Here is a 25955-nt window from a genome sequence, read left to right as displayed (position 1 = left end):
AGGAAGGTGCAAGAAGCCCTAGACTATTCCATTATGGTGTAACTTTCCACAGGGACATTTTCTTCCTTGACTCCATTAGTTATAAAATGGTTTGAAGCATGGGGTTTGAAGTTGGTTTGAAGTTATATCTGTGTGTTTTGTTTCCCCCATTCCCCAATCCAATCTATTGTGTGAAAAGTAAAGGAAAATCATGTGGCATTCTTTGAACTTTAGAAAACGTTTGGTTCTGTTTCTAGATGGAGTTTATTTTACCTAAACCACTTCACTCATTCCAAATCCGAGATCGTTTGAAATGGAATCACTTTCCTATTGTATTTTTCAATAAACTCCTAGTTATAGTACATAAGTATTAGAACTCATGTCAAGCTGCAAACCATGACAAATTTTCCGTTTGATTCTGAGAATTTTGAAGATTTGTGACTTACTCTTATCTCTTCCGTTTTGCATTTACCCATGTGGAAATGTTCAGTATTTTTTTCCTCATGCATAACAAATGACATCAGTAATGTTCCTGGAAAAAATAACCAACAAACACATTTACAGCAGAAAACATTAAAGAAGCATTAGCATTCAGGATGTACGGAACACTGTGTGCCGTTATCTAGGTTATAAATGAACCAAGGAAAATATTGAATTGTCATAAATATAAAGGGAAGGGTAAACCCCTTTGAAATCCCTCCTGGGCAGGGGAAAGCTCCTCTCACCTGTAAAGGGTTAAGAAGCTAAAGGTAACCTCGCTGGCACCTGACCAAAATGACCAATGAGGAGACAAGATACTTTCAAAAGCTGCGAGGAGGGAGAGAAACAAAGGGTCTGTCTGTCTGTCTATATTCTGTCTTTGTCGGGGATAGACCAGGAATGGAGTCTTAGAACTTTTAGTAAGTAATCTAGCTAGGTACGTGTTAGATTATGATTTCTTTAAATGGCTGAGAAAAGAACTGTGCTGAATAGAATAACTATTTCTGTCTGTGTATCTTTTTTGTAACTTAAGGTTTTGCCTAGAGGGGTTCTCTATGTTTTGAATCTAATTACCCTGTAAGGTATCTACCATCCTGATTTTACAGGGGGGATTTCTTCATTTCTATTTACTTCTATTTTTATTAAAAGTCTTCTTGTAAGAAAACTGTATGCTTTTTCATTGTTCTCAGATCCAAGGGTTTGGGTCTGTGGTCACCTATGCAAATTGGTGAGGCTTTTTATCCAACATTTCCCAGGAAAGGGGGGGTGCAAGTGTTGGGAGGATTGTTCATTGTTCTTAAGATCCAAGGGTCTGGGTCTGTAGTCACCTAGGCAAATTGGTGAGGCTTTTTGCCAAACCTTGTCCAGGAAGTGGGGTGCAAGGTTTTGGGAAGTATTTTGGGGGGAAAGATGTGTCCAAACAGCTCTTCCCCAGTAACCAGTATTAGTTTGGTGGTGGTAGCGGCCAATCCAAGGACGACGGGTGGAATATTTTGTACCTTGGGGAAGTTTTGACCTAAGCTGGTAAAGATAAGCTTAGGAGGTTTTTCATGCAGGTCCCCACATCTGTACCCTAGAGTTCAGAGTGGGGGAGGAACCTTGACATGAATAGTTACTTGTAACGTCTTCAGGAATCACAAAGCTTAGATCTTGATCCATCTCTGAACTTTTGCAAATTCCAGACCTGTTGGAATGCAAAATTTTGAACTTTTTCATTGTAGAGATGGAGTAAGCAATGGATATTTGATCTGGACTTGAATTAAAACTTCATCAGTGTCTCCAGGAGATTAGATATAAGTTTTGGTTTGGTCCCAACTCTAATAAAATTTAGCACTGGTCTCTTATAGTGTATCATAAATTACCTCTGCCCCAAAATCTATATACTGTCTTATATTCAGGTCCAGAAGATGCTTCTAATGTCAGGATTCTGAGTGACTAGGCAGAATTAAGGGAAACCAGTGGGAAAATCTAAGAAAGGTCTCTTGGTTTTTAATTTAATCCTTGACTCCATAATTAGCAACCATGCCAAAGGCAAGAGAGGTAGGTGGAAACCAGCATCCAAAATCCAAGAAAAACTGCAAATGAACAGGTGGACTGCCCCAATCCAATTTGCATAGAATATTTAATGCATGCTAAAATGGATCACTCCAAGCATGGCACGAAAGGTGTTTTGGCAGTTCATCCAATACATTACCTGCAGTAACATGTCAGAATAAGCAGTTGCATAAACAAACTAATTTGTATCCTTTAAGTCATAACTTTACTGTACTGCCATGTCTCGAAACAAAGGGCAGTAGAAATGTAAATGTAGAAAGCACAGGCTTTGGGAAAATGCTTGGAATGAGTGAGTGACAGTGGCAACCTTGCCTTGTGGAATAGTCATCCTGAATAATGCACTCCACACCCTGTCCCTTTCTGGCTGAAGTCACTGGGGAACTTTGCCATCAACCTCAATTGCAGCAGGACTAAGGCCTATGGTTTGAGTCAAGTTCTGCTCCTAGATGTGTGTGGGAGCTCCCATTGACTTCAGTTGGGGTTTCACTTGTATAATACAGTGTACCTCTGTTTATTGGAAAACCTATTACCCAAACCTCCATTTTCTGAATCCATTCAAGCATGAGATTTATGGAGGACAAGGAAGGGCTTCAAATAGTGTGGAGGTCTGGATAATAGAGCAGAGACTCCAGGTCAGGACTGAGAGGAGGACCATCCCCCAGCCATGGGGGAGGCCACGTTGCTTCTGAATGGCTCCTGTGGTGGTGTACGGAGCCTTCTGCAGCCCACCTGTCATGAGAGGGAGTGAGCTGGGCCATCATAGTGGAGCTGCAGTGGGTTCCATGTGCTGCCACAGGGCCAGTGACATTAAATTCTCTGCAGCTGCAGGGAGGGAGGCTGTGGTCCTGGTGGGTAGAGCAAAGATCTTTGGCCATGACTGCAAAGAGGATGAGCCTCTGGCCAGAGGGGAAGCTTCCCCCACCCCTGCCACCAGTTGAATGACTCCTGCCCCCTCAATTATCCAAACTCCCAATTATCAGAAAAAAAATGGTCCCTCATATTCCAGTAACAGGTATATACTGTATTTACCTCTTTGAGTAGTTTGTCTGTTCATCACAGCAGAAGTCTATGGGCTAAATCCTTTTCTTATTTACACCAGAGAAACCTGACTGGCTTCTGTGGGATTGCTCACATGTGTATATTGAGCAGATAACAATTTTCCAATGCAACAATTCTCTATTGTCAAATGAACATTTGCTGGGAACATACAAAAACATGCAATAAAAAATAATAAAGATGTTTCATTTTGACAATTGTGAAAGGTTTTGTTTTGAAGCACTTTGTTTCAACTTTTTACAATATATAATATCTAATGGTTTTACAATATCTTGGAAGGAAATTCCAGGTTTTGACAAGCTCTAGTAAATTTGACACAGTATTTCACCCAAAAGCCACCTATTAATCTGCTAGTCTGGAGATAAATGTATGAGCTTTTCCCCTGTGGAGATAAAGTACTCTGAAATATGTGAGAAACTCCTTATTAAAGGATGGATCACAATAAGGGATTGTCATAAATATATAGGGAAGGGTAACAACCTTCCTGTATACAGTACTATAAAATCCCTCCTGGCCAGAGGCACAATATCCTTTTACCTGTAAAGGGTTAAGAAACTCAGGTAACCTGGCTGGCACCTGACCAAAAGGACCAATAAGGGGACAAGATACTTTCAAATCGGGGGTGGGGGGGGAGAAAGGCTTTTGTCTGTCTGTTCTGTGTGCTTGCCGGAGAGAGATCAAGAAAGAAAGCAATCAAACTCCATTAGAATTAGTAAGTACTAGCAAGGAAATGTGTTAGTTTACTTTTGTTTCAGCTTGTGATTTTCTCTGTGCTGAGAGGAAGGTGTATTCCTGGTTTTCTTTTTGTAACTTTAAAGTTTTTGCCTAGAGGGAAATCCTCTGTGTTTTAAATCTGATTGCCCTGGGAGATTAGCTTCCCTTCTAATTTTACAGAGGTGCTTCTTTTACCTTTTTTTTCCTAATAAGGTTCTGTTTCTTTTAAGAGCCTGAGTGATTTCTCTATTGTCCTAAGACCCAGGGGTTTGGGTCTGTAATCACTTTGTAACCAATTACAGGATATTATTCTCAAGCCTCCCCAGGAAAGGGAGGTAAAGGATTGGGGGGGATATTCTGGGGGAATAGGAACTCCAAGTGGTCCTTTCCCTGATTCTTTGTTAAATCACTTGGTGGTGGCAGTTTACCCTCCAAGGGCAAAGAGTTTGTACCTTGGGGAAGTTTTACCCTAAGCTGGAAGAAATAAGCATAGGTGGTCTTTCATGCAGGTCCCCACACCTGTACCCTAGAGTTCAGAGTGGGGAAGGAACCCTGGCCAGGATAATGGTCAACAAGTATAGAGCCATCAATTGTGGATGATGGTAATCCATATGGCCTAGTTAAATACTTTAGAGATGCTTAATGCTGATAACTTTAAAGGGGCAAAAGGTTTTAGATGCACAGTTTCCACTGAATTTAAGTGAGAGTTAGGGACCTTCCTCCCTTAGGCTACTTTGAAAATCCTAATTTAAATTCTCGGGTTTGTAAAAGGTTCAGTTTACAGAGGCACTCCAACATTTATAGGTGTATTCTGAACTTTATTAGAGCCTCTTGAGTATGGAAATCTTGTGAGAATAAGTTCTGTCATGAGAATTCTCATTCGGACCAACTGTTGTCATAGGATTTGGGGCCCTTTCACTTTTATTCCAGGCTGTGATCAAGAACAAAGGCACTTGAAAATGAAAGTTGTTTAAAAAAACCCAAAACAATCTCAGGGGGCAATAATTGGATCTGCTTTTTGAACAGCAAAGCTTAAGATTTTCCAAATGTTGTACTCTGAGTTAATACCCATTAACTTCCAGGGGAGCAAGACCAAGGCATATGGTTCTGAACCAAAAGCTATCTTTAAAAATAATGCTAATGTGGCAAAAAAAGTTCCCATTGAGTTTGGGGTAGATTTTTGGAACAGTTTTTATTTTATTCAAAGTAGCTCACCCATCTTTAGTGATAGTGTTCCACACTGGAATGGAAACTGGTGTCTTTTGAGGTGCTAGATGAAAAATAGAAGTTTTATTATGTTTTTTTTTTCTTGTATCAAGTCTTCTAGGGACTAATCCAAAGCCCATTCAAGTCAATGGGAGTCTTTCCTTTGACATGATGGGGCTCTGGATCAAGTCTATAAACAGGAGACAAGTCTAACCGAAGTAACTGTTCACACATGAAAGCTCATGCTCCAATACGTCTGTTAGTCCTGTAAGCCACAGGACTCTTCGCTGCTTTTACAGATCCAGACTAACACGGCTACCCCTCTGAAGTCTAAAATTGCTATCTTTAGGAATAAGATCCAGGTGCTCTTCACTTCTTATCTGTCGGTATCCAATGTGTAGTAAGCATCTTCCACATACACCAAAATACAGATATTGTGGAAGAAGCTAGAAAAACATGAGACTAAGAAATATTAGGAATCAATATAAGATTGCTCATCTGTGAAAAAGAAATTGCCTAAGGAAAAACTAGGAGGTGAATTACCCAGAGACAAATTGCTGTCTTGGTCCCTGGAGGAAGACTACATTTTGCTAAGAACTAGTTAAAAAAAGTAAACAATCAATCTAAAATTATGCTAGAAAAACTCTCATCACGTCCATTATTTATAGGCGGATTATTTTGTTTACTAAATTATAGAGCATGTCGTTCTTACTCTGCAGGCAGAATTCACAGCCATGAGGGACCAATATATGCGAGGTGGAGAGGGTTTCATTATCTGCTATTCCATCACAGACCGCCAATCCTTTCAGGAAGCTGCAGAGTTTAAGGAGCTCATTTATCGTGTCCGGCACACTTATGACATCCCATTGGTGCTGGTGGGAAACAAAATAGATCTTGAGGAGTTCAGGCAGGTAAGTGAAGTTTCTTTCTGCTCCTTTTCCTCTGCTATGTTAGGCATTTATGCAGCATGTGTCATATGGTACTGTTGAGAATTATTGCCCCAGAATAGGCCGGGATCAAAGAGCAATGCACCAGGATTGTTAATAAATTAAGGTAAATATTACCGTTAATTTCTATGACCCTTTTCACTCTAAAGGAGCCTAATCCACTCATATCCACAGCTAGCAGGTTTTGTAAACTGATCATATTTGCTCTGGAAGCTACTGACATATCAAACATGGAAACCCAGGATGCCATTTATACCGAGTAGAATTGAACTTCAAATAAATTATGTAACTTGGGTATAGAAAATATAACAGTTTAAAGTGCTGTTCTCTAGTTCATTAGCATCTGTGTTCACATGCATGCCTATTGCCTTTTCATGTTTTAGCATGTCACCCCCATGTGTTCCCTCTTCTCTTCCTTAGAAAATTCAATACAACAATAGGAGTGAAATTAGTTTTGGGACTCCGAGAAACATCTAAAGAGTTTCACATTTATTTCCAGGTCATTGACTTTCTCCCTAAATCAGACTGAGACAAAAGCCTAATGGTGACAATCCAGCTGTAGCATAATGCTCAGCTTGAGACCTTGAACAATAGTGCTCTGTGTAATATTCTGTAAAATACATGTAACTCTTGAGGCGATATATATGGTGGGGGAAGGAATGTGAATCCAATCATTCCACTAAGAATATTCCATTACACATAACAGGAGTTCACTACATTTAATTTCTTTATCTATTGTTATTTATAGATGAATTTTCAGCAAGTCACTATGTGCAATGATATTTGTGTTAGGAAATATTTTTATTCCCCTCACCCTCTGTATCTCTGTAGCTCCCAGATTCTAAGCTCATGTTTTATTGGGCGTTCAGGCTTGCATTAGTTGATGGGATAAGTGGTCATACTCCTGACATAATGGTCAGTTACTAGTACGTTTAGTAACCTTCCTGATCTAAAATATTTAGAGATAGGCTTGAAACAAAACCAGAAATACAAATATCCCTTCACTTTGAGGAACTTTGGACCACGATCTGAATTTTGTAACTCGACCTTTATGTCTATACTAGGCCATACCCAATTCCCAGATTCAGCCTTTCCTGGTATAAATATTATGAAAACTGGGGTCTAGCTGTTGAACACTAAAGTTTGGACCATCTCTAAAATGTTACATCTTTGACTTGTAAAAACCCCAAATCATGCTATTAATATTGAGATTTTAAAATATGTATTTCCAATCAGTTATAAATGTGTCAACTGTCACAATGAATTCAGCCATCTGTGCAGTGGATGATGGTTGAAACTATATAAAATACATATTAGAGAACAACAGAAAGTTGGATTTTAATCTTTTCAGGTCTCAGAAGCTTAGGAAGAACAGTGTGGTCAACATTTGGATGGGAGACTTTATATGAAACTCCAGAGTGATACAGGGAGAGGTGCTGGGAGCACTGATGCTAGAGATATCCTCACTCCAAAGAGAACAAGAATGAGATGATGACCATTATGGGTCATTAAAGATCTTGAGTAAAACTTTCCAAAGTGCCTAAATGGCTTGGTAGGCAGAGTCCCATTTTCAAGAGTAACTTAGCCACTGAGAAGAACTACATCCCATTGATTTTCAATATGCCTAAGTCACTTTTGAAAATGTCACTGTAGCTACCAAACCACTTAAGTGCTTTTGAAAATGTTACCCCTCAGGATTAGACCAGGTCAAAATCTTTTAAATTAAAAGTTCTTTAATTGAAAAATGGCTTTTTATTAGAACCATTTGTTGGTGGAAAATTTTTTTTGTAATAATCAGACTCTTCCTTTTTCACTGTGTTTCATAGTGGGTTTTTCCCAGTGTTTGATTTGGGATGACAAGTACAGGAGCTCAACCAATAATAATGATGTTCTCCACATGGTGTGATGTCATATGTCCTCTAAATGAGAGGTCACACCGTGCATGCCAGGGACTGAAGAGGTGCTGGGGCTGAACCCTGGTAAGCCTGGGGACAAATTAAGCTCTATTTTCCCCCTCAAAATGGCTATCACAATTTTTTGTTTAGCAAAAACCATTATGACAAAAACATTGATGATGAACTTCAAGCCCTGAGAAACAAAAGCAACTTCAAAATTTTGAATCATAGTCCCCCTCACCCCCAGCAACCGGCTCTACTCCTGCTACCTTTCGCAAGGTTCAGGCTGTTTTCCAAATGACTGCTATAGTGAGGGATCTCCTTAGAACCATGAACAGTGGACAAACATCTGCGCTGACGTTATTAGATCTATTAGCTGCTATTGACATGAGAGGTCATAAAATACTAAACCTAGAAGGAATGGGTGAACTACATCAATCTGTTTTTGCTCATGCCCCTTCAGCAGACCTCACTGGAATCCTTTATATATGGGAGTCCAAGGCTCAATTTTATATGCTGAACATGACAGAAGATAATTATGTATGAGACTGTACCCATTCCTTTCCACTGAGGACCTAATTACAGTGGTCCAGTCTTCAGTCATCGGGCTATTTTTAAAGGCCACCAAGAAACTTCAACCTGGACCAGCCTCCCTACCAGCTGAAAATGGATCACACGGGTGTTCAGTGGCCAATACTGTCTCCCTGTGCTATGACAAACACAAATCAAGGTCCTGATTCTGATTTTTTTTAAAGCCTCTAGGGAGCGTGGACCAATCTGCCTTCGAACTTCTCCCTCCATGAGTCCTCTACAGCAGTCAGCAAGCACACTCTAACACTTCAGACGGGATGTCCTCAGCTGACCCACATTCTAGGCTATTCTCTGTTGAATTCCCTGCCACTAGAGATTAGAATGAGGACACACGTCCAATCTTTTCTCCAGCGAAAGCTTGCCTCTGGGCTCAATCTACAAGGTAGGGCTGTGATTTCCTCTGCTCACGTACACGTACTTGTGGTAGATCGATGAATGCTGCGGCTGCCTGTGCTACTGTGCCTACGTTACTTATACCCATTCTAGGCCTCACCGGACTACTGCAAGTCTGTGTGTGGGAGCTGTGGAATCACACCCCAGGCTTACGGCGTTGATGTAGCCTTAGTAATGAGGGTATTAGATGAGAGGCCTATCAATCTCCTTTCAGGAAGACAGATGAGCACTGGATAATGTGGTGGTTTTTTGAGTAAAATCTACATTATTGGTATACAACAGAAATAAAAGGTGTGGGGTTTTTTGTGTTTGTTTTTTTACAAGATGGAAATGTGCTTCTTTAGGTACCAGTTCCATAAGGCACCTAAGCCAATCTCCAGCTTTAACCATGTCAGTAGTCCATTGGACTTCAGTGTGTTTACTCATGTGCATACGTTTTTGCAGGCTCAGGGCCTGAATGAGCTTTCTGTTGAACACAGCTGGATAAAATGAGTAGCTGTGACTGTTCACATGCTTAAAGTTAGGCACATGCTTAAGTACCTTGCAGAATTGGGGTCTTAATTCTGTTCATGGGGCTATATTAAAAATGCTTAGACAGGAATCGTTGCACCCACCAATGAAGTGCAGCCACCTCTGGGAAGAAATACAATGGTTTAATAGTACAAAGCAATGTGACAAAACAGACTATAACAAACTGTGAGAAAGAAAACTACCCAATTAAAGCTACTGAGGGAATGTTACATAGGCAGAACGCAATTACCCAAATTGGAAATCGGCCCGGGTACCAAGACTAACACTAAGACTTTTTTCTGAGTAGCAGCCGTGTTAGTCTGTATCCGCAAAAACAAAAGGAGGACTTGTGGCACCTTAAAGACTAACCAGTTTATTTGAGCATAAGCTTTTGTGAGCTACAGCTCACTCCACTGAATGCATCCAATGAAGTGAGCTGTAGCTCACGAAAGCTTATGCTCAAATAAATTGGTCAGTCTCTAAGGTGCCACAAGTCCTCCTTTTCTTTTTACTAAGACTTTTGTTAAAGCCATTTTTTTTCATACTAAAGTCATTAAAGATACATTTCCAAATGCCTTGACTAATATGGCAGTAACATTAGATCCAATGTTCCTTAATCCTGTACCACAATTTCATAACAATCAGACAGGCTGTAGGAGTTGGGTCAGCAAAGCTACTGTTTGAAATGCTATCCCCTACACAGTGAAATTAATGATGCATGCCATCTCTCTTAAATCTATTGATAGTGATATGAGAACAAGAATAATCTGCAATTAAAATTAAGTGTATGAAACAACCCAACTCAAAGTGAGCTTTATTATTTTAAATAATGTTCCTTTCTGATGCCTCTCGTGGATTTTGTTAAGCATCTCTTGTCACTTTTAAGTATGTCTTGTCCTTAAAAACGTGGGTTTATCTGTGCTCCTTCTTAAAAACCAACTGGAATTTCAAGAGCTTAAAGAATAAAAACCATCCACTTCATCTGTAAAGCATGAGCAACTGAGTCACAAGTCATAGTTAATAAGTGCTGATACGTGGTTTCTTATCCTATTTTGCATGTCCAGTTGATTGCAAGTACTGGTAGATATTCTCTTCACCCCTATCTATCCTAGAAGGCAGGGTACTTAATTAAGGGCTTGATCTTGCAAGGTGCTAAGTACTCTAGCCTGATCCAACTAATCACATGATTTACTTTAAGCATGTGAATAGTCCCATCAACATCATTAGCTACCCGATGTGCTTTAAGTTAAGCATGTGCTACACGCTTTGTTGAATCAGGATGAAGTGCTAATGCACCTAAAGATGCAGATAGGACCCCTGTGCAATTTTCACAAGTCCCTAAGCAAGTTGGATACTGACTACCCATTGATTTAAATGGGACTTAAGCTCTTAGCTGCTTATGAAAATTCCATTTAGTGCTTATCTGGGTCTTCAGGTTCCTAAATATATTATAAAATCTGGCCCTTAGGCCCAGTGTTTTTTGTTCGTGTGTTTGCGGGGGGGGTTAGTATTAGGTGTTGCAGCACTAGTGTTGCAATGCCTAACTGAGTTATGACCCTAAAGCTCATTTTCAAAAGGAATTTAGGCACTTCAGAGTCAAGATCTGGTTGACAGTCAGTGGGGATTTAGGCTCTTTCATGTCTAGGAGACTAAATTTAGGATTTTGGCATCTGCATAAGTACTTTGCTGACCTGGGCCCTAACTTTAAGCACCTAAGTAGTCCCATTGACTTCACTAGGCTATTGGTCTACTTAAATGCCCCAGTTCAAGAAAGCATCTCTATTCAAGAAAGTATATTGGTATGTGCTTTAGTCTCATTGATTTCAGTACAACTAATTTATGTTAGTGTGTGTTTTTGGTGGGTTGGTTGGTTTCAGTCGTGGTCTTAGATTTCTAATTCTTGTCTTTAATCAGGCAATAAATGCATGACTAAAGATCAATTTAATACCAGTGCCATTTTACATTTAAGTAGTTAGATTAATAAAGATAGGCAGTGTATGTATTTTAATTGCAGTTAGATTATTTGAAAACATTAAGGGCAAGATCTTCAGCTGGCGTAAATAGGCATACCTACATTGACTTCAGTGGAACTACACCAATTTTCACCAGCTGAGGATCTGGCCCTTAATGAGGTTTAAAACCTGTCATAGATAAACATTTAATCTAATTAAAACAGATTAATCTGTACAAAAGATACAATAACAACTAATACCATTTAAAAATAGATTTTAGGGCACTTAATTTAAATTATATTGATTTGATTAATTCAAACACAATTAAACATAGGCATGGTCATGTTGCTAAAAGCTGCCAGAGTGTAAGTGATTGACGAATTTGCATAGATTGTTTCTATTGGCCCCCAGGACGTAGGCGCCTGCCATACAATCCCAAGCACCCCCCAGTGCCCATCAGTGTGCCTCCACTCTGACCAGGAGAGAATATCTCTTGGTTTACAAGGGCAGCTGATGCTTCACTCAGCCCTTGACCTCTCTGGGAAGCCTGTCACCAAAGATGTTAGTTTTACTAACTACAGCCCTAATCCTGCAAAGAATTACACACTTGTTTACCTTTCAGCATATGACTAGCTTTACTGGCTTCAATGTATAAATCTTTACATAATCAGTGCCCATGATTGCATATTTTTTTTTCACACTAGGAGCTCATGAGAGCACTCTTTTAAACTGAACATTATCAGATGGTGTGTCCATTAATTGTATTTGTGTGGTTACATTAAAACTCGATGGTTTCACTATGCCATGTGCCCAGATAATATCCAGATCTGTAGTATGGCACCTGAGCAGGTTCTCTTGATTCTAACTTGCTGTCTTTGGAACATTCAGGCTTAGATGTTAATGCTTGTGACCTGAATTTGGGCAAGATGAACAAAAGAACAACCATACTGGGTCAGACTAATGGTCCATCTAGCCCAGTATCTTGTCTGCTGACAATGGCCAATGCCAGGTGCCTCAGAGGGAATGAACAGAACAAGTAATCATCAAATGATCCATCCCCTGTTGTCCACTCCCAGCTTCTATTGAACAAAGGCTCAGGACACCATCCCTGCTCATTCAGGCTAATAGCCATTGATGGACCTATTCTCCATGAACTTATCTAGTTCTTTTTTGAACCCTGTTTATAGTTTTGGCCTTCATAATATCCCCTGGCATACAGTTCCAGAGGTTGACTGTGTGATGAGTGAAGAAGTATTTCCTTTTGTTTGTTTTAAACTTGCTGCCTATTAGTTTCATTGGGTGACCCCTAGTTCTTGTGTTATGTGAAGGAGTAAATAACACTTCCTTATTACTTTATGTGCTTAGTGCTTGTCATGAGAGTCAACATTATGTTGCTGCTGTGAAAAAGGTGAATACCACTCTGGGGTGTATTAATAGGAATATTATATGTAAGACACAGGAGGTAATTGTTTCATTCTACTTAACACTGGGGAGACCTCACCTGGGGTATTATATCCAGTTTTGGCACCACACTGTAGGAAAGATGTGAAGAAATTGGAGAGACTCCAGAGGAGAGCAGCAAAAATATGAGGTTTAGAAAACATGATTATGAGGAAAGGTTGGAAGAATTGGGAGTGTTTAGTCTAGAGAAGCAAAGGCTGAGGGGAGACATGGTAACAGTCTTAAATTATATAAAATATTATTACATGAGGATTATGTTCTGTTTATTCACCAAGTGTGGGAAAAGAAATAATAAGGTTAGTTTGCAGCAATTGACATTTAGATTAGATATGAGGAAAATCTTTATAGCTAAGGGTAGTTAAGCACTGGAACAGTTTAAGTTGTTACAAGCTTCCAGGGATGGGAATTCTGCAACAGGTTAGGCAAAAACCTGTCAGAGACGGTCTACGTATTTTTAATCATGCCTTGGCATGAGAAAATGGACTAGATGACCTCTTGAGCTTCCTTCCAGCCCTACATTTCTATGACTGTGATGTACCCGCAACCCCAACTTTTGTACTTCTACTTTCCCAGCTGTTAACACCTGTGAGACCAGGTTCTCTACATTTGAAGTAATTTGAATTCTAAGGGCAGGTCTATGCTACAAATTTACAGTGGTGCAGCTTCACCACTGTGGAGCTTCTTGTGAAGACACTGTAAAGCGACGGGAGAGAGCTCCCCCATCGACTTAACTCAGCCTCCGTGAGAGGCGGTACCTATGTCACTGGGAGAAGCTCTCCTGCTGACATAGCGCTGTCTAAACTGGTGCTTAGCTGGTATAACTATGTCACTCAGGGTGTGAATAATCTACACCCCCGAGCAACAGAATTATGTCAAAGTCATTCTGTAGTGTAGACCAGCGCTGAGGTTTTTTTTTTTCTTTTTCTGTGCAGTCATCTCATCACCATCTCTGGAGTGTTTCCAAGCTATATCCCATGCTGGCTGGCAGAGACTTTGAGATACTTAAAACACAAGTCTATACTCTATTTTTTTTTTTTTGGTCTGGTAGACTGCTATGAAGAAATAATTGCTGAACTTCCTTTCACCCCCATTAGTCACTGGTACTGTGGAACTCTGAACAGATGATCTCAGTAGTTGGCGGGCAGGAAGACTGGGGAGAATCCACTGCCTACTGTTACCATTTTGCAGCAGTTAACAATAGTAATAGCTTATATTTTAAAAATACTTTTCATGATGAGGGATCCCAAAGCATTTTATAGACTTTATTTTGTGAGTGGAAGGGGACACAGCAGATATTTGAGTCTATGCTCTATCCAGTCATCAAAGTGGTGCACAATACAGCTGTCCTACTGGATTTCTTGTTGCTCCTCAACATTAATAGTAGCTATAGTTAGGCCCTTTGCTACTTTTGTCTGACACAGTGACTGTGGCTTTCCTTTCAGATGCAAACCTAGCTGCAGTGAGTCATGGTTTTGCCCCCTACATGTGAGAACGTTGCAATGTGCTCTACCTGGCTTTGATCATGAGGCATGTGCTGAAGCTTCATCTGGTCCAACATGCAGCAGCCCATCTACTAGGAAATGCAAGTCACAATATGTCAGTGCTTATTCCCCGCATTGTCTTCCTGTCCTGTCCCAAATCCACTTCCAGATCTTGGAGTCCACCTTTAAAACTCTGAATGGGTTAGGATCTGTATATGTGAGAGGCCACCTCCGTCTTCATGATCCAGCACAACAGTTTCATTCAGCAGCTGGTGAAGCCCAGGATAAAAGTCTTATAGGATGCATCTCTGCAGGCTTTCCCTAAATAACTATGTTGAATAAATGGCAACACTTCTAATAGAGACATAACCAGCATAACCAAATCATTGGAGGGCTGGAGCACAAAGTCAGTCTGGGAACATTCTTCAAAGCATTTGAATGTTTGGTTGTTTTTTTTTAAAAAAACAAATCTTCTTTGTCCCTGTTCATGCCCCTTTAATATTCATTTTTAATTAACATTTGGGTGATAACGTTTTGCTAGCATCAATGCTTGAAGAAAGTGAATTAAGTTTAGAAATATCTGCAACTATCTCTCCTTTGTATTGTATTGCGCAAAACACCACCCCTTTAAGAATATATTTTCACTCTCTGCTAACTTAAGTATTATTTTTGTTTTGCTATTTTCATGATACTGAATTCCCTTAACATCTGACACTAAAAGCTTTGAAGTAGCAGCCACACTTATCTCACCTTCGTTATTTTCTTGTCTTCCCAAGAATAAATCTAGAAGTTTCTCTTCAGTTCCTTTTTAAAATCTCTATTTTCTGTTGCATTAACTGTTAATTAGATCTCATTCCATTAGAAATGATCATCTGATGGAGGGATTTTTTTCCCACCACATTTAGTCGCTCCTTTCTATCCTGAGATCTCGCCTTATGACATTGTAATAAACTCTTTCAATGCTACTCCTCCACTGCCAAAACAAAATACATCTTGTATGTTTTTTCCTCTCTGCCAAGACAACAGGTGGGATTTTATTTAGCAATTTTCAGTCTCATGCAAAGAAGCACTATTTAGCTTTTCCCCCTCTAACAACTGTTCAGTTATGCTTACTTAATCTGTCATTCCAATACTTCTATATTTCATAATCAAAACACATGCATGCATATTATCTTAAGATGTGACTAAACGACCAAGCACACAAACAGCTGTAATGAATCTGCTACTGGCTCACTATTGGGCCCAGTGTTAACCCCCAGTCCAACTTCCAGCCAGTACAGGACACCATAATCTCTCCAGCACAGTAAAAGAGAGTTCTAGTTGAAGCTGGAGGGTACCAGGCTCTGGAGGGAATGGAAGGCTTTATGTGATCAGGAATGTCTGGCCAGAGGTAGCAGCCTGGGAGCTGTCTGCAGAAGGAAGTCTAGATAGCTGGCTGCCAGAACATGGGGACTGGAGGGCATATGAGCTGGGTGGAGAAACACTCTGTTGCTAGCAGAGATCCAACAGTAGCCACAGCAGGAGGATACAGGGCTCTGACCAGAAGGCAATAGGATGGTGTGGAAGGGTGAGACCAGCCTGGTATAGGGGTGTGTGTGTAAACACGGCATTTTGGGGCATTGTTGAAAGGGGACATTTTAAGGGTGCATCAGATACCTTAATTGTGCATTTCCTGGTTTTCAGAATTTTGCTCAACTCAACATTTTATGAGGGGATATCATACCATGCTGCAACCTCAATGCTATATTAACCTTGTCTGTTGCCATTGAATTTCCTAGTTTTTGTTTTTAAATAGGAAAAGATATGTTGTTGGAAAGAGTTAGTAGTCTGGGAGGCAATTATACATATAATGCCCTGCAATTTGTATACCAATCCCTAGGCCATAGGGTACTCCTTGCTCTTGTGCAAACTGTTGTAACCTTGTGACCCAGGATTTGCTCAAAATCCATATGCTGGAAATCAAGGCAGTGCACATTTCTTTCCCTTCAGCATTCAAGGAACCTATGCTCTTAGTTCCAAACTTCCACACTGTGTTTATGGAAACACCATATTAATCTTCCCCAAGATCAAGAAGTCAATGCTTATATCCCCCAGATCACCTCAAACAACCAATCCCAGGCTTGTCTACCCTTACCTGTCCATCCACAACCACAACCCCTTGCACTGTCTCTTTCCCCCCAGCACACACACAGTCTTCTGTCTCATGAGGATTTCAGAGCACTTAAAAGCGTTGTTCTTTAAGGAACAATAGAGGGATGATGCAGGGAAAGGGTTCCTCCATACAGCCATCTCCATCCACAGCAAGGGAGGCTCTGAAAGGTGGGAATGTGATGTTCTCAGCTGAATAAGAACAGCCAATGGTAATTAATGAAACTATAGCTCTGAGAGCTGTGAACTGCTCCATTCTTCTCAATGGGTGTTCCCTATACTCCTGAGTTCTTTAGAGCCTGTGATATGCAGGAAGCTTACCTGTTCTCAGCTCCCCCACGCAGAGTTGCAACACTTTCCCAGAAGTTGTCTCGGATGAGGAAGGTAGAGAAGTTGGTCTAACTCATGTAGATGGGCATGGCTCCCCCAGATCCTGGCACACATACAGGAGCTCAGTCACCCCTGGAGGGGTAAGCCCTCCATCCATATTCCAGCTTTTATAAGGGGACAAGGAGTGGGGGTCTCAGACCCCATTAGATGGGCAAGAGCACCCAAGATCTGGGTGCATACACAAGAGGGGAGATGGTGGGTATGGCAAGTATCCCTGCCCCTGTTCTTCCTCAGGGAGGCCGCTCATCCAGTTTTATACTAGACAGTCCTCTTTTTGACTGGGTTGTCCCCCATCCAGGACAATACCAGATGTGATTTCACCTGGTATCAGATGGGGGACACCATCTTGAATAGCATGCCGCTCTGCCCCCACCAGAGTGATCCCACACACATACTGCATGGGAGGTCAGGGTGGCTGGGGCAGGATGATGCACTCTTGAAAATGACATTCTCTTTGTGTGGTGACCTGGCAAGCACTGTGTGTACAAGGTCACACTGGCAGGAGCAGGGTAATGCAGGCAGGGGTGGTATCATGCTGTTCCCTGAAGTACTGAAATGTCTGGTATTCCAGAAATGTGTGAGTGGCCACCCTACCCAGTATGCTACCACTCACCCGCATCTCTCCTTTCCCATTGTCCCGCCCCTCCATTTTCTCTAACCCCACACCTCCCTCACCTGAGCCCCCAAGCTTTCTTCCCTCCCCTACCATCCATTCCTACTTAATATCCTTCCCTCAGTGCAGCCCCAGATACCTCTCCCCACATTTCCCCATGCCCTAATCCTTCTCTCCTCCCAGGAAGCATGCCTATGTCCAATTTTTGCCACAAAGACTTCAATTACATTCCTGCCAAATAAAATTGCCACCCATGTTTCACAAATTGTAACAACCTCCAATCACTTAGTCCCAAACTCTTTTTGTCTGAGATGGGGGCTTGTGATTAACTTATCCTTAGTTATATTAATTGAAGGGTGAGTTTACAGGCATCACTTTCAATGGGGTCTGTGATTTGTCCAGTGATTAGTAGCTCTCTGTTTAATAGAATCATAGAATATCAGGGTTGGAAGGGACCTCAGGAGGTCATCTAGTCCAACCCCCTGCTCAAAGCAGGACCAATCCCCAATTTTTGCCCCAGTTCCCTAAATGGCCCCCTCAAGGATTGAACTCACAACCCTGGGTTTAGCAGGCCAATGCGCAAACCACTGAGCTATCCCTCCCCCCCAAAAGTCAGTCTCCTTCGAGCCAGAAGTACAATAGTAATAGTACAAAAGCAGCAGAAGGAATGATTTGGGGGAGGAGGCGGGAAACGGGGCACTGTAACTCAGGAACCCCTCAGTCAAATGAGTCCAAATTTGGATCACTAATACTATGATTATCCCTATGAGGGATACCAAATTTCAAAATAATCCAAGCAGCCGTTTGGATTTTAGAGTATGTACAATGGTTGAGCTTTCAAGCGTATAAAATGGCACAAATGGAAACACTCTAGCCATTTGTGTGAATTGGCACATGAGCATTGCAACAAATGTGCATGTTCTTAAATACCATTCTCAGTTTGGGACCCTCAAAGATTTAGTGGGTGCCAAGCACTACCTTTGGTAAAACTTGATAGTTTGAGATCATTTTGACCTGCATCATATCAATGAATTTATCTCTAGCTCTGAGCAAAACAAACTTGCCTAGAAATTTTGTGAAATATGTCTATTTTTTCTCAGGCTTATATCTCTGTGAACCTTAGCTCAGATAACCCCAAATGTGGGTTACTAACGCTATCCTGCACCTTTCTGAGGTACACCATATTTCAAAGGAATCCAGCTAATCATGGCATTTTTAAAGAATGTAGAAAGGTCAACCTTTAAACAGAAGTCATGATGTAACCTTAACTATAGTGACAATGTCATGGCATTATAATTATTATTTATATTATCATCATGCCTATGAACACTAGTCCTGGACCAGGACCCCTGGGGTTCTCCCATTGTCATAGGTAATCCACCTCCCTAAGGCGTGGTAGTTAGGTCGATGGAAGAATTATTCTACACAGGGACTTAGGTTGGCTTTACTATGTGTGAATTTTTCACTCTCCCGAGCAATGTAGTTATACGGGCCTAATTTTCTAGTGTAGACCAGGCCTGAGATCGTTCTAAGTAGTCCTCTAAAACCAGGAATACTTAGCACTATCTCAGTCATCAGTATCATATAAAGGATCAAATACTAGGGCTCTGTGGGAGTTCAATTGCTGTGAATTTACAACTAATTGGCTAATTAACATCCCTGGCTTACCCCAGAGTCCAAAGTATTTGATTGTGTAGAGGGGCCCTAAAACAAGATGGACATTGACAGACCCATATGAGAGTACAAGAGAACAATGAGACAACATTGTTCAGCATGCTAGATTGTGGTCTCAGCACATTAGCAAACCTGGCTAGATGTCTCTGCAGGGGGGTAAAGGCCACTAAGATCTTACTTCTCCTCCTAGAAGGAAGTGGGGGTAAAGTGAGTGGCGCTTTGGTTACATATTCTCCTTCTAACATATCAGCCAGCCTGTATGGGGAATTAAGATGCAACAATGAAAGAGCTGTCATAATTTATTTTCCACCTTGTGCAAGTAGGAAGTAGGAACCTGGTTGTCAATCACAGTCTGGTGTCTGGGTTGGGTAGGGATTGCTGGAAAACAAGAATTTCATTACACACACACACACAAAAAAGAGGACCTACCTTTCGGTTTCAAGTGGAACAAATAAATGAGACCTTTTCAAATTTTTCATGAAAAAAATGAGAGCATGAGAGCAACTCACCCCAGAATAGCCTGGTGGTTAAGGCACTCAGGTGGGATGTACTTGAGCCAGGTTCAAGCCCATGCTTTGTCCTAAACACCAGACTGTTTTGGGGTCTCTCTTTTGCATTGTGCCCATCTACTTAGTTCTTACTGATTATTTGTTATGGCTCCAATTCAGGGGAACACTTAAGCACATTTTTACTTGATTTTTTTGTGTATTCTTGAAGTTAGGCTGTACATGAATAAGGCTGCTTTCCTGAAATGGGGCCAAAATGAACACATTTGGAAGTCTCAAAATCTGTAAGAAGATCAATTGGTGAGCGAAAGAGGTAAAATGTGTTGAATGAATTGTTTTCTGCAAAGAGTTTGCCCATGTCTAGTAGCATGGTTGATTTCTTTTGTGCTAGTTCAACAGTAATTCAAGTTACTTTGGAGAAGAAAATTTGCCAGAGCTTAATTACTGCTCGTTATGGTATTACAAATAATAAGAGCCCGACCTAACATTTAAAAAGAAAGGAGGATTAATCTGTTTAATCGTTTTTGTTTGAAAGGCTCATTTGCAGTCCTGACTTACAAACTTGTTTTTTTCAGACAAAGGAGGAAATTAGAGCGATTTGTTTAGCTCTAGAAGTGCCAACTTGGCTAAGAATAGTAACGTTATCTCCACACACAAATGTCTGTGACACAGCTAAATCTGTGCAATCGTGACAGCCAAAAACAAAAAAAAAGAGAGAGAGGGAAAAAAAAAATAAAACATACCCCAAACCAACAACAACACTGAAAGGGAAAATGGCTTATATCTTACTAGAAATGTTTATTCGCTAGAACTATAGTTTGGCCAAGACAGTCAGATATGTTTCTAAAGTTAGATTTCCAAATCATGATTTAGGTTGCTAAATAAAGGTCACTTAACATAAATATGTCAATAAAGCCTGGAAAATTGCAAATAATAAAAAATATGTAAAAAAGAATGCTATTGAGGTTGCAAAGTCAAGCAATCAAAAGTTAAAGAATGCCTGTGTAAAGGGGTGGTTTGCCCATGGGCTGGAGAGCTAGGGTTAAACCAGCCCTGAGCCCCCCTGAAAGGAATAAGGGATACCAATATAAAAGGCTGCAGTAAGCTGCAGGGAAGGGGCGCTTGAAAGAAGTAGCTGAGGCAGGTCTACACTTAAAACGCTGCAGAGGTGCTGTTGCAGTGCTTAATGAAGACACTCTATGACGACAGGAGAGAGATCTCCTGTCAGTATAGTTAAACAATGTCCGTAAGAGGCAGCAGCTATGTCGGGGAGAGAAGCTCTCCCACCCACGCAGCACTGTCTACACTAGCACTGAGGTTAGTATAATTCCATTGCTCAGGGGTGTGGATTTTACCCTGGTTCTGATCTGACTTACTCAGCATTTACACCAGTGTATCTCCATTGACTTCAGTGGATTTACTCCAGATTTACCATGTAAGAAAGAGCAGAGTTGGGTCTATAATTTCCTGATTTAGGATGTGTTACTTCCTACAAACAAACTAGACCTAAAGGCTGCTCCCTTTGAAGCAAATGGAAAAACCCTTCATGATTTCAGTGGGGACCAAATCAGGCCCTTTGTTGTATTATCTGAACTCATTCTGAATAACTAGGTCACTTCTGAATAAACACCTCTGTCTTTTGTATTTCTTAATATAATCCAAAAGGTTAATAAGGAAGAAAATTTAAGACCTGTCAGTCTTTTTATATCATCTGGCTGTAAATGTGAACACAAATGTGTTTTTAATCAACACTGACAATATGTGGAGTGCAGGCTAGGCACCTTCACCACATGGCACCCTCTGGATGTTTCTGTCATTTATGGTTAATCACTAGAATTTGTAGTCAGCTCCACTTCTCCTCCAAGGTGTTGGAGGAGAGAGTGTGTCTACATTTAATGATTTTTTGTCATCACCAAATCCCTCTCTTCTTCTCTGTGCAGCTGACCAGGATAATTTCTTACACTTTCCTCCCTGCTATGACTCCTATTTTTTGTATATTATCATGAATATTCTTATTATTGAAAAATAATACTTGTCTTTGCTTGTAAATCTTTCTTCACCATCAGCCTCCATGATTTTATGGATTTCAGCTTTGAGGAAAATGGGATAACACTTGCATTTTACTCTCTCAGATTGGACCAGCCTTATCCAGTCTGACCCTCAGCTAGCTAGCTCCACAACCAGATACTGATCTCATTTACTTGCTGGGTCATCTATTCCACTGCACCAGCTAGGAAAAACAGGATGGTGGTTCAGAACTGCGCCCCAATACCACACACCAAATCCCTTTACTAAGGACCTGATCCAGCTCCCTTTGAAGGCTAGAATCCCACTGACTTCACTGGGAGTTGGATCAGGGAGTTGGATCTCTAACTCTCCTAGAATCTTCATGTGTACATTAAAAAAGAGAGGAGGAAACAGAGAACCTGATAGTTGCTCATTTGAGAGAATCCTCAAGGCAGAAAAGCAGTTGCCCAAAACTCCGGGATCTCTCACAAAGGAAGAATTGAGGTTACTCCATCTCTTCTGCTGTGCATGTGGATATGTTGACAGCATTTCATGGTGAATGGCATTGAAGCCACCTGACAGGCTTAAAAGAAACAGTGTTCACATGACTTAGAGATGCTGTAGTGGATGCAAAGAAAATCTTTCTTCAACACCTGAACAGCCACACTGTAAAAGTTTAATAAATTCTTTATGTTGCAGCCGTTCTGACTCTTGGCATGAGACTTCTGCTATGGTGATCAAGTTGTTTCCCTCTCACTTCTTCCATTATAGGTCAACCATTGGGAGGCAGGGGAATCTCCATCTTGGGAGGTTTTTAAGAACAGGGAGGGTCTAGATAATACTTAGTCCTGCCACAGTGCAGGGGACTGGACTAGATGACCTATTGAGGTCCCTTCCAGTCCTACATTAATATGATCTGTGAGGTTGATGTTGGGGGAGAACTGGTGCTCATAGGCTGCGATACAAGCAAATCACCCCTATTCAGAAAAAAAAACACTTACACATGCACATATTTTAAAACATGTGTTTGAGTCCCAAGTCCCTTTGATTTTAATGGGTTTCAGAGTAACAGCCGTGTTAGTCTGTATTCGCAAAAAGAAAAGGAGTACTTGTGGCACCTTAGAGACTAACCAATTCATCAGATGAAGTGAGCTGTAGCTCACGAAAGCTTATGCTCAAATAAATTGGTTAGTCTCTAAGGTGCCACAAGTATTTCTTTTTTTTTTATTTTAATGGGACTTAAACAGTGGTGGAGAGTTAATCACGTGCTTAAGCGTTTTGCTGAATGGAGGCCTTAGGACCTACTGAAAGGACATTGAAGTCTATGTGTTTCTTTCCATTGACCTCAATGGGCTTTAGACCAGGCAGTCCTTTTCCAAGAGGACAAAGGGTAACAACATCTCCACATTTAGCTCTAAACACTTTTATTGGCAGTCTAAGGATATGTCTACACTAGAAACACTACCTCAGCACAGTGGACCTAACTACAGCGATAGAAGGGATTTTTCTGTTACTGGAGTAAATCCATATCTCCGAGAGGTGATAGCTAAGTCAACAGAAGAATTCTTCCATCCATGTAGTGGTGTCTACATCAGGGCTTCAGTCAGATTAATTACATTGAACAGGGTGTGAAAATTTTCACAGTCCTGAGTGATGTAGTTAAGCTGACCTAACTTTGTAGTGTAGACCATCCCTCAGCAGATGGAAGGATTTAATAGGCAGAGGAATTGAATTTCTCTCTGTTTTGTTGCTCCTCCTAGATAAGAATTAAAGCACATTGTCAGGGGTTTGTGGGAAAATATAAAGTGCCACGTCCCAGGCCTGTCTTCTGTGAACAAATATGAGACTTCTTTCCCCAGGGCTGTCAGTCCATCAACATTCATGTAATTTAAATTTACCACGAAAAGGAGAAGACAAAATGTTATTCATTTTGGAACCATAACACATGGAAATAATGTTATTTTTGTACTAACAGCATGACATTTTTAATGCAGAATTTCTGCAGGTAGAAAATAATTGCTTTTTTTTAATGGAGCACAAGTATAATAACCATGAGGTAAAGAGGATGTGCTTAAAATAAATGTTACTAGAGAACTCTAATAGGGTTCTTTGATTTCCCCCCCACACACACACTGAAATTAGAACCTTAATGTTGTGCCAAAATTTAACAGCAGTATGATAACTTCCTTCATTTTCATAATTATTAGATTCCTGTATCTTGCAAATAGAGTGTCTGATTTTTCTCATGAAGTGGGTTGCATTAAAGCAAAATGGCCATTCTCCTTCAGTTATCAAAATGGGGAAGAAGCATTAGGGAGCTGTCTGGTATTGAAATCCCAACACAAAATCTTTAGGAGGGAATTCTGTTGTATAAAGTACACTAATGGTTAGAAATAAAATGAACACACAGCAATAGACAAAATAAATCCTATGGTACCTGAAATTAACTAGCAAGCAATTACTAAGAAACTGCTCCATTGAATAGTCCATTAAAATGGATTAAATCATCTGCTTCCCCAATATACTGTTTCATTTGTGCGGAGGATGATTGCAAATAGAACTAGCATTTAAGAAAACATTTCTGACATCTTAATTTTTGTGCAAAAATGTGGGTGTCAACATAAGCCACTGCGAATAGCCCTTCTATACAATGTACTCACTTCTGAAACTCCTTCCTGAGGCTTGAAAAGATTGGTCAGTGTGTTATATCCCCCTACCCCAGGTTCATCTACCTTTCTGGATTTCATCGTGAGGAGGAAGCACTGACATATAATGAAAGAGGCTCGTATTCTGGTACTTCTAATCTGAATAAACTAAAAAGTACTTGAAGTGGAGAGGAGACCAAAAGTGAAACAATTATGGAGAGAGATGAACCTGATTTGCAAAGCTGGGATCTGAATTGGCAAATTTTGACTCAGTGGTTATATTTAACTCATTATAAACATAAGATCTGGGTGCAAACTTCAGAGCAGGTTTTGGGTCTTGATGCAAACTTCTCAAACTATTGGTAGAGTTTAGATTTGGGGGGTTGATCTGTACTGTTCCCAGGACTCAGGACCTGAAAGTGTCAGCTACCAAACATCTTTGTGTCCAATCTGCTATCACTGTATTTCTATGTCCCTCCATGTTTTACAAAGACCTTAATCCTTTGCCTGCAAAATGTCCCCTTCATTATTATGCAGGAAAGCTATCAGCTGGAGTGAGTGCCTCTAAGCCCAGTTAGTAAGGGTATGTCGACACTGCTTTCCTCCTGAGAAAATCAATGCCTAGAAGACCCAGTCATGGGCAAGGACAGATTGTGCTAGGTGATGTACAAACACAATGCAGAAAGATGGAATCTGCCCCCAAAATCTTACAATCTAAGTATCCAAGAGGAGAGAGCAAGTAGTTAAAGATGGGGAAGCTCAAGGAAACAATGAGACAGTCCTGGTCAGAACAGTCTTATCCCACCAACTGGCAGTTTTTTTCTGGTCATCACAGCAAACGAAAGTTGAAGAGGGATTTGAAGGAGGTCAATGAGGCAGTTTTGCAATGTTTGCGGCGAGCTCCATCCATTTGTGAGAGGCAGCATACAACTGAGCACAAAGGTGACTGAAAATGTAATCATGGGCTGTGGAGGCCAGCATCAGTGGTGGAGTGAAGGCAGGAGTCAAGATTTCAATAGTACATAAGAGATGGTAGTTAGGGTGGAGATAGGCTCTAAAGAGCTTTGAAAGCAGTTTTCATTTGAAGTGATGGAGAAGTGGGAACCAGTGAAGGGACACAAAGAGAAGGGTGACATAATCAAAGGAGTGAGCTAAAACATGATCCTTGAGAGTGTTTTGAATGGAGGTAAGTGGGGAAGGCCTGCATTTGTCAAGGACAGAGAAGAGTCAAGACATGAAATGCTGAGATCCTGGATGAGAGTTTTAGCTGTGTATTGATTACACTCCTCCTTTGAACATGGCTCCAGCCTGGGTGGCTATGGCCACTCTTTGAGGCAGCTGCAGGAAATGTAATAGTAGTTTGGGGAGCAATTGTCCTCCTCATCCAGTCCAAGTGAGTATGTTTGTGTTGTGTAATGATATACATATGGCTCATTAAATCAGATGTCTGTGATACAACCTGCACACATCATTGTTTTCTGACTACAGCAGTCGTGTAAGGCAATTTGCCTGAGTAGCCCTGACAGAGGCTGAAGTTGACCACTGCAGGTGGCTGGCAGCTTTATCACCTATTCTCTAAAGATTCTTTGCACTTATCTAACCCTTTCATCACAGGATTTTGAAGTGCTTTGCAAACAATAATTAATTCACACACTACCTCCATGAGGTAGGCAAGGATTAGCACTGAGGAATGACAAACAAATCATTCATAGGCATTTTCTTATTCTGTATGCACGATTATTTCTGTGAAAGA

General features: G+C 40.8%; 1 protein-coding gene across 1 annotated transcript in view; it reads left to right on the top strand.

Annotated features, from left to right (window-relative positions):
- RIT2 (Ras like without CAAX 2) overlaps positions 1-25955 on the top strand; it is a 268793-nt gene that overhangs the window by 140095 nt on the left and 102743 nt on the right. The window contains exon 4 of the mRNA XM_073343437.2: positions 5709-5900. Coding sequence (XP_073199538.1) covers positions 5709-5900 — 192 coding nt within the window. The remainder of the gene's footprint in view (positions 1-5708; positions 5901-25955) is intronic.

This window comes from Lepidochelys kempii, chromosome 5 (genome assembly GCF_965140285.1).
Source record: "Lepidochelys kempii isolate rLepKem1 chromosome 5, rLepKem1.hap1, whole genome shotgun sequence".
NCBI classification, from domain to species: domain Eukaryota; kingdom Metazoa; phylum Chordata; order Testudines; family Cheloniidae; genus Lepidochelys; species Lepidochelys kempii.
Note: the sequence above shows the minus strand (reverse complement) of the source record. Positions and strands in the feature narration are given on the sequence as shown.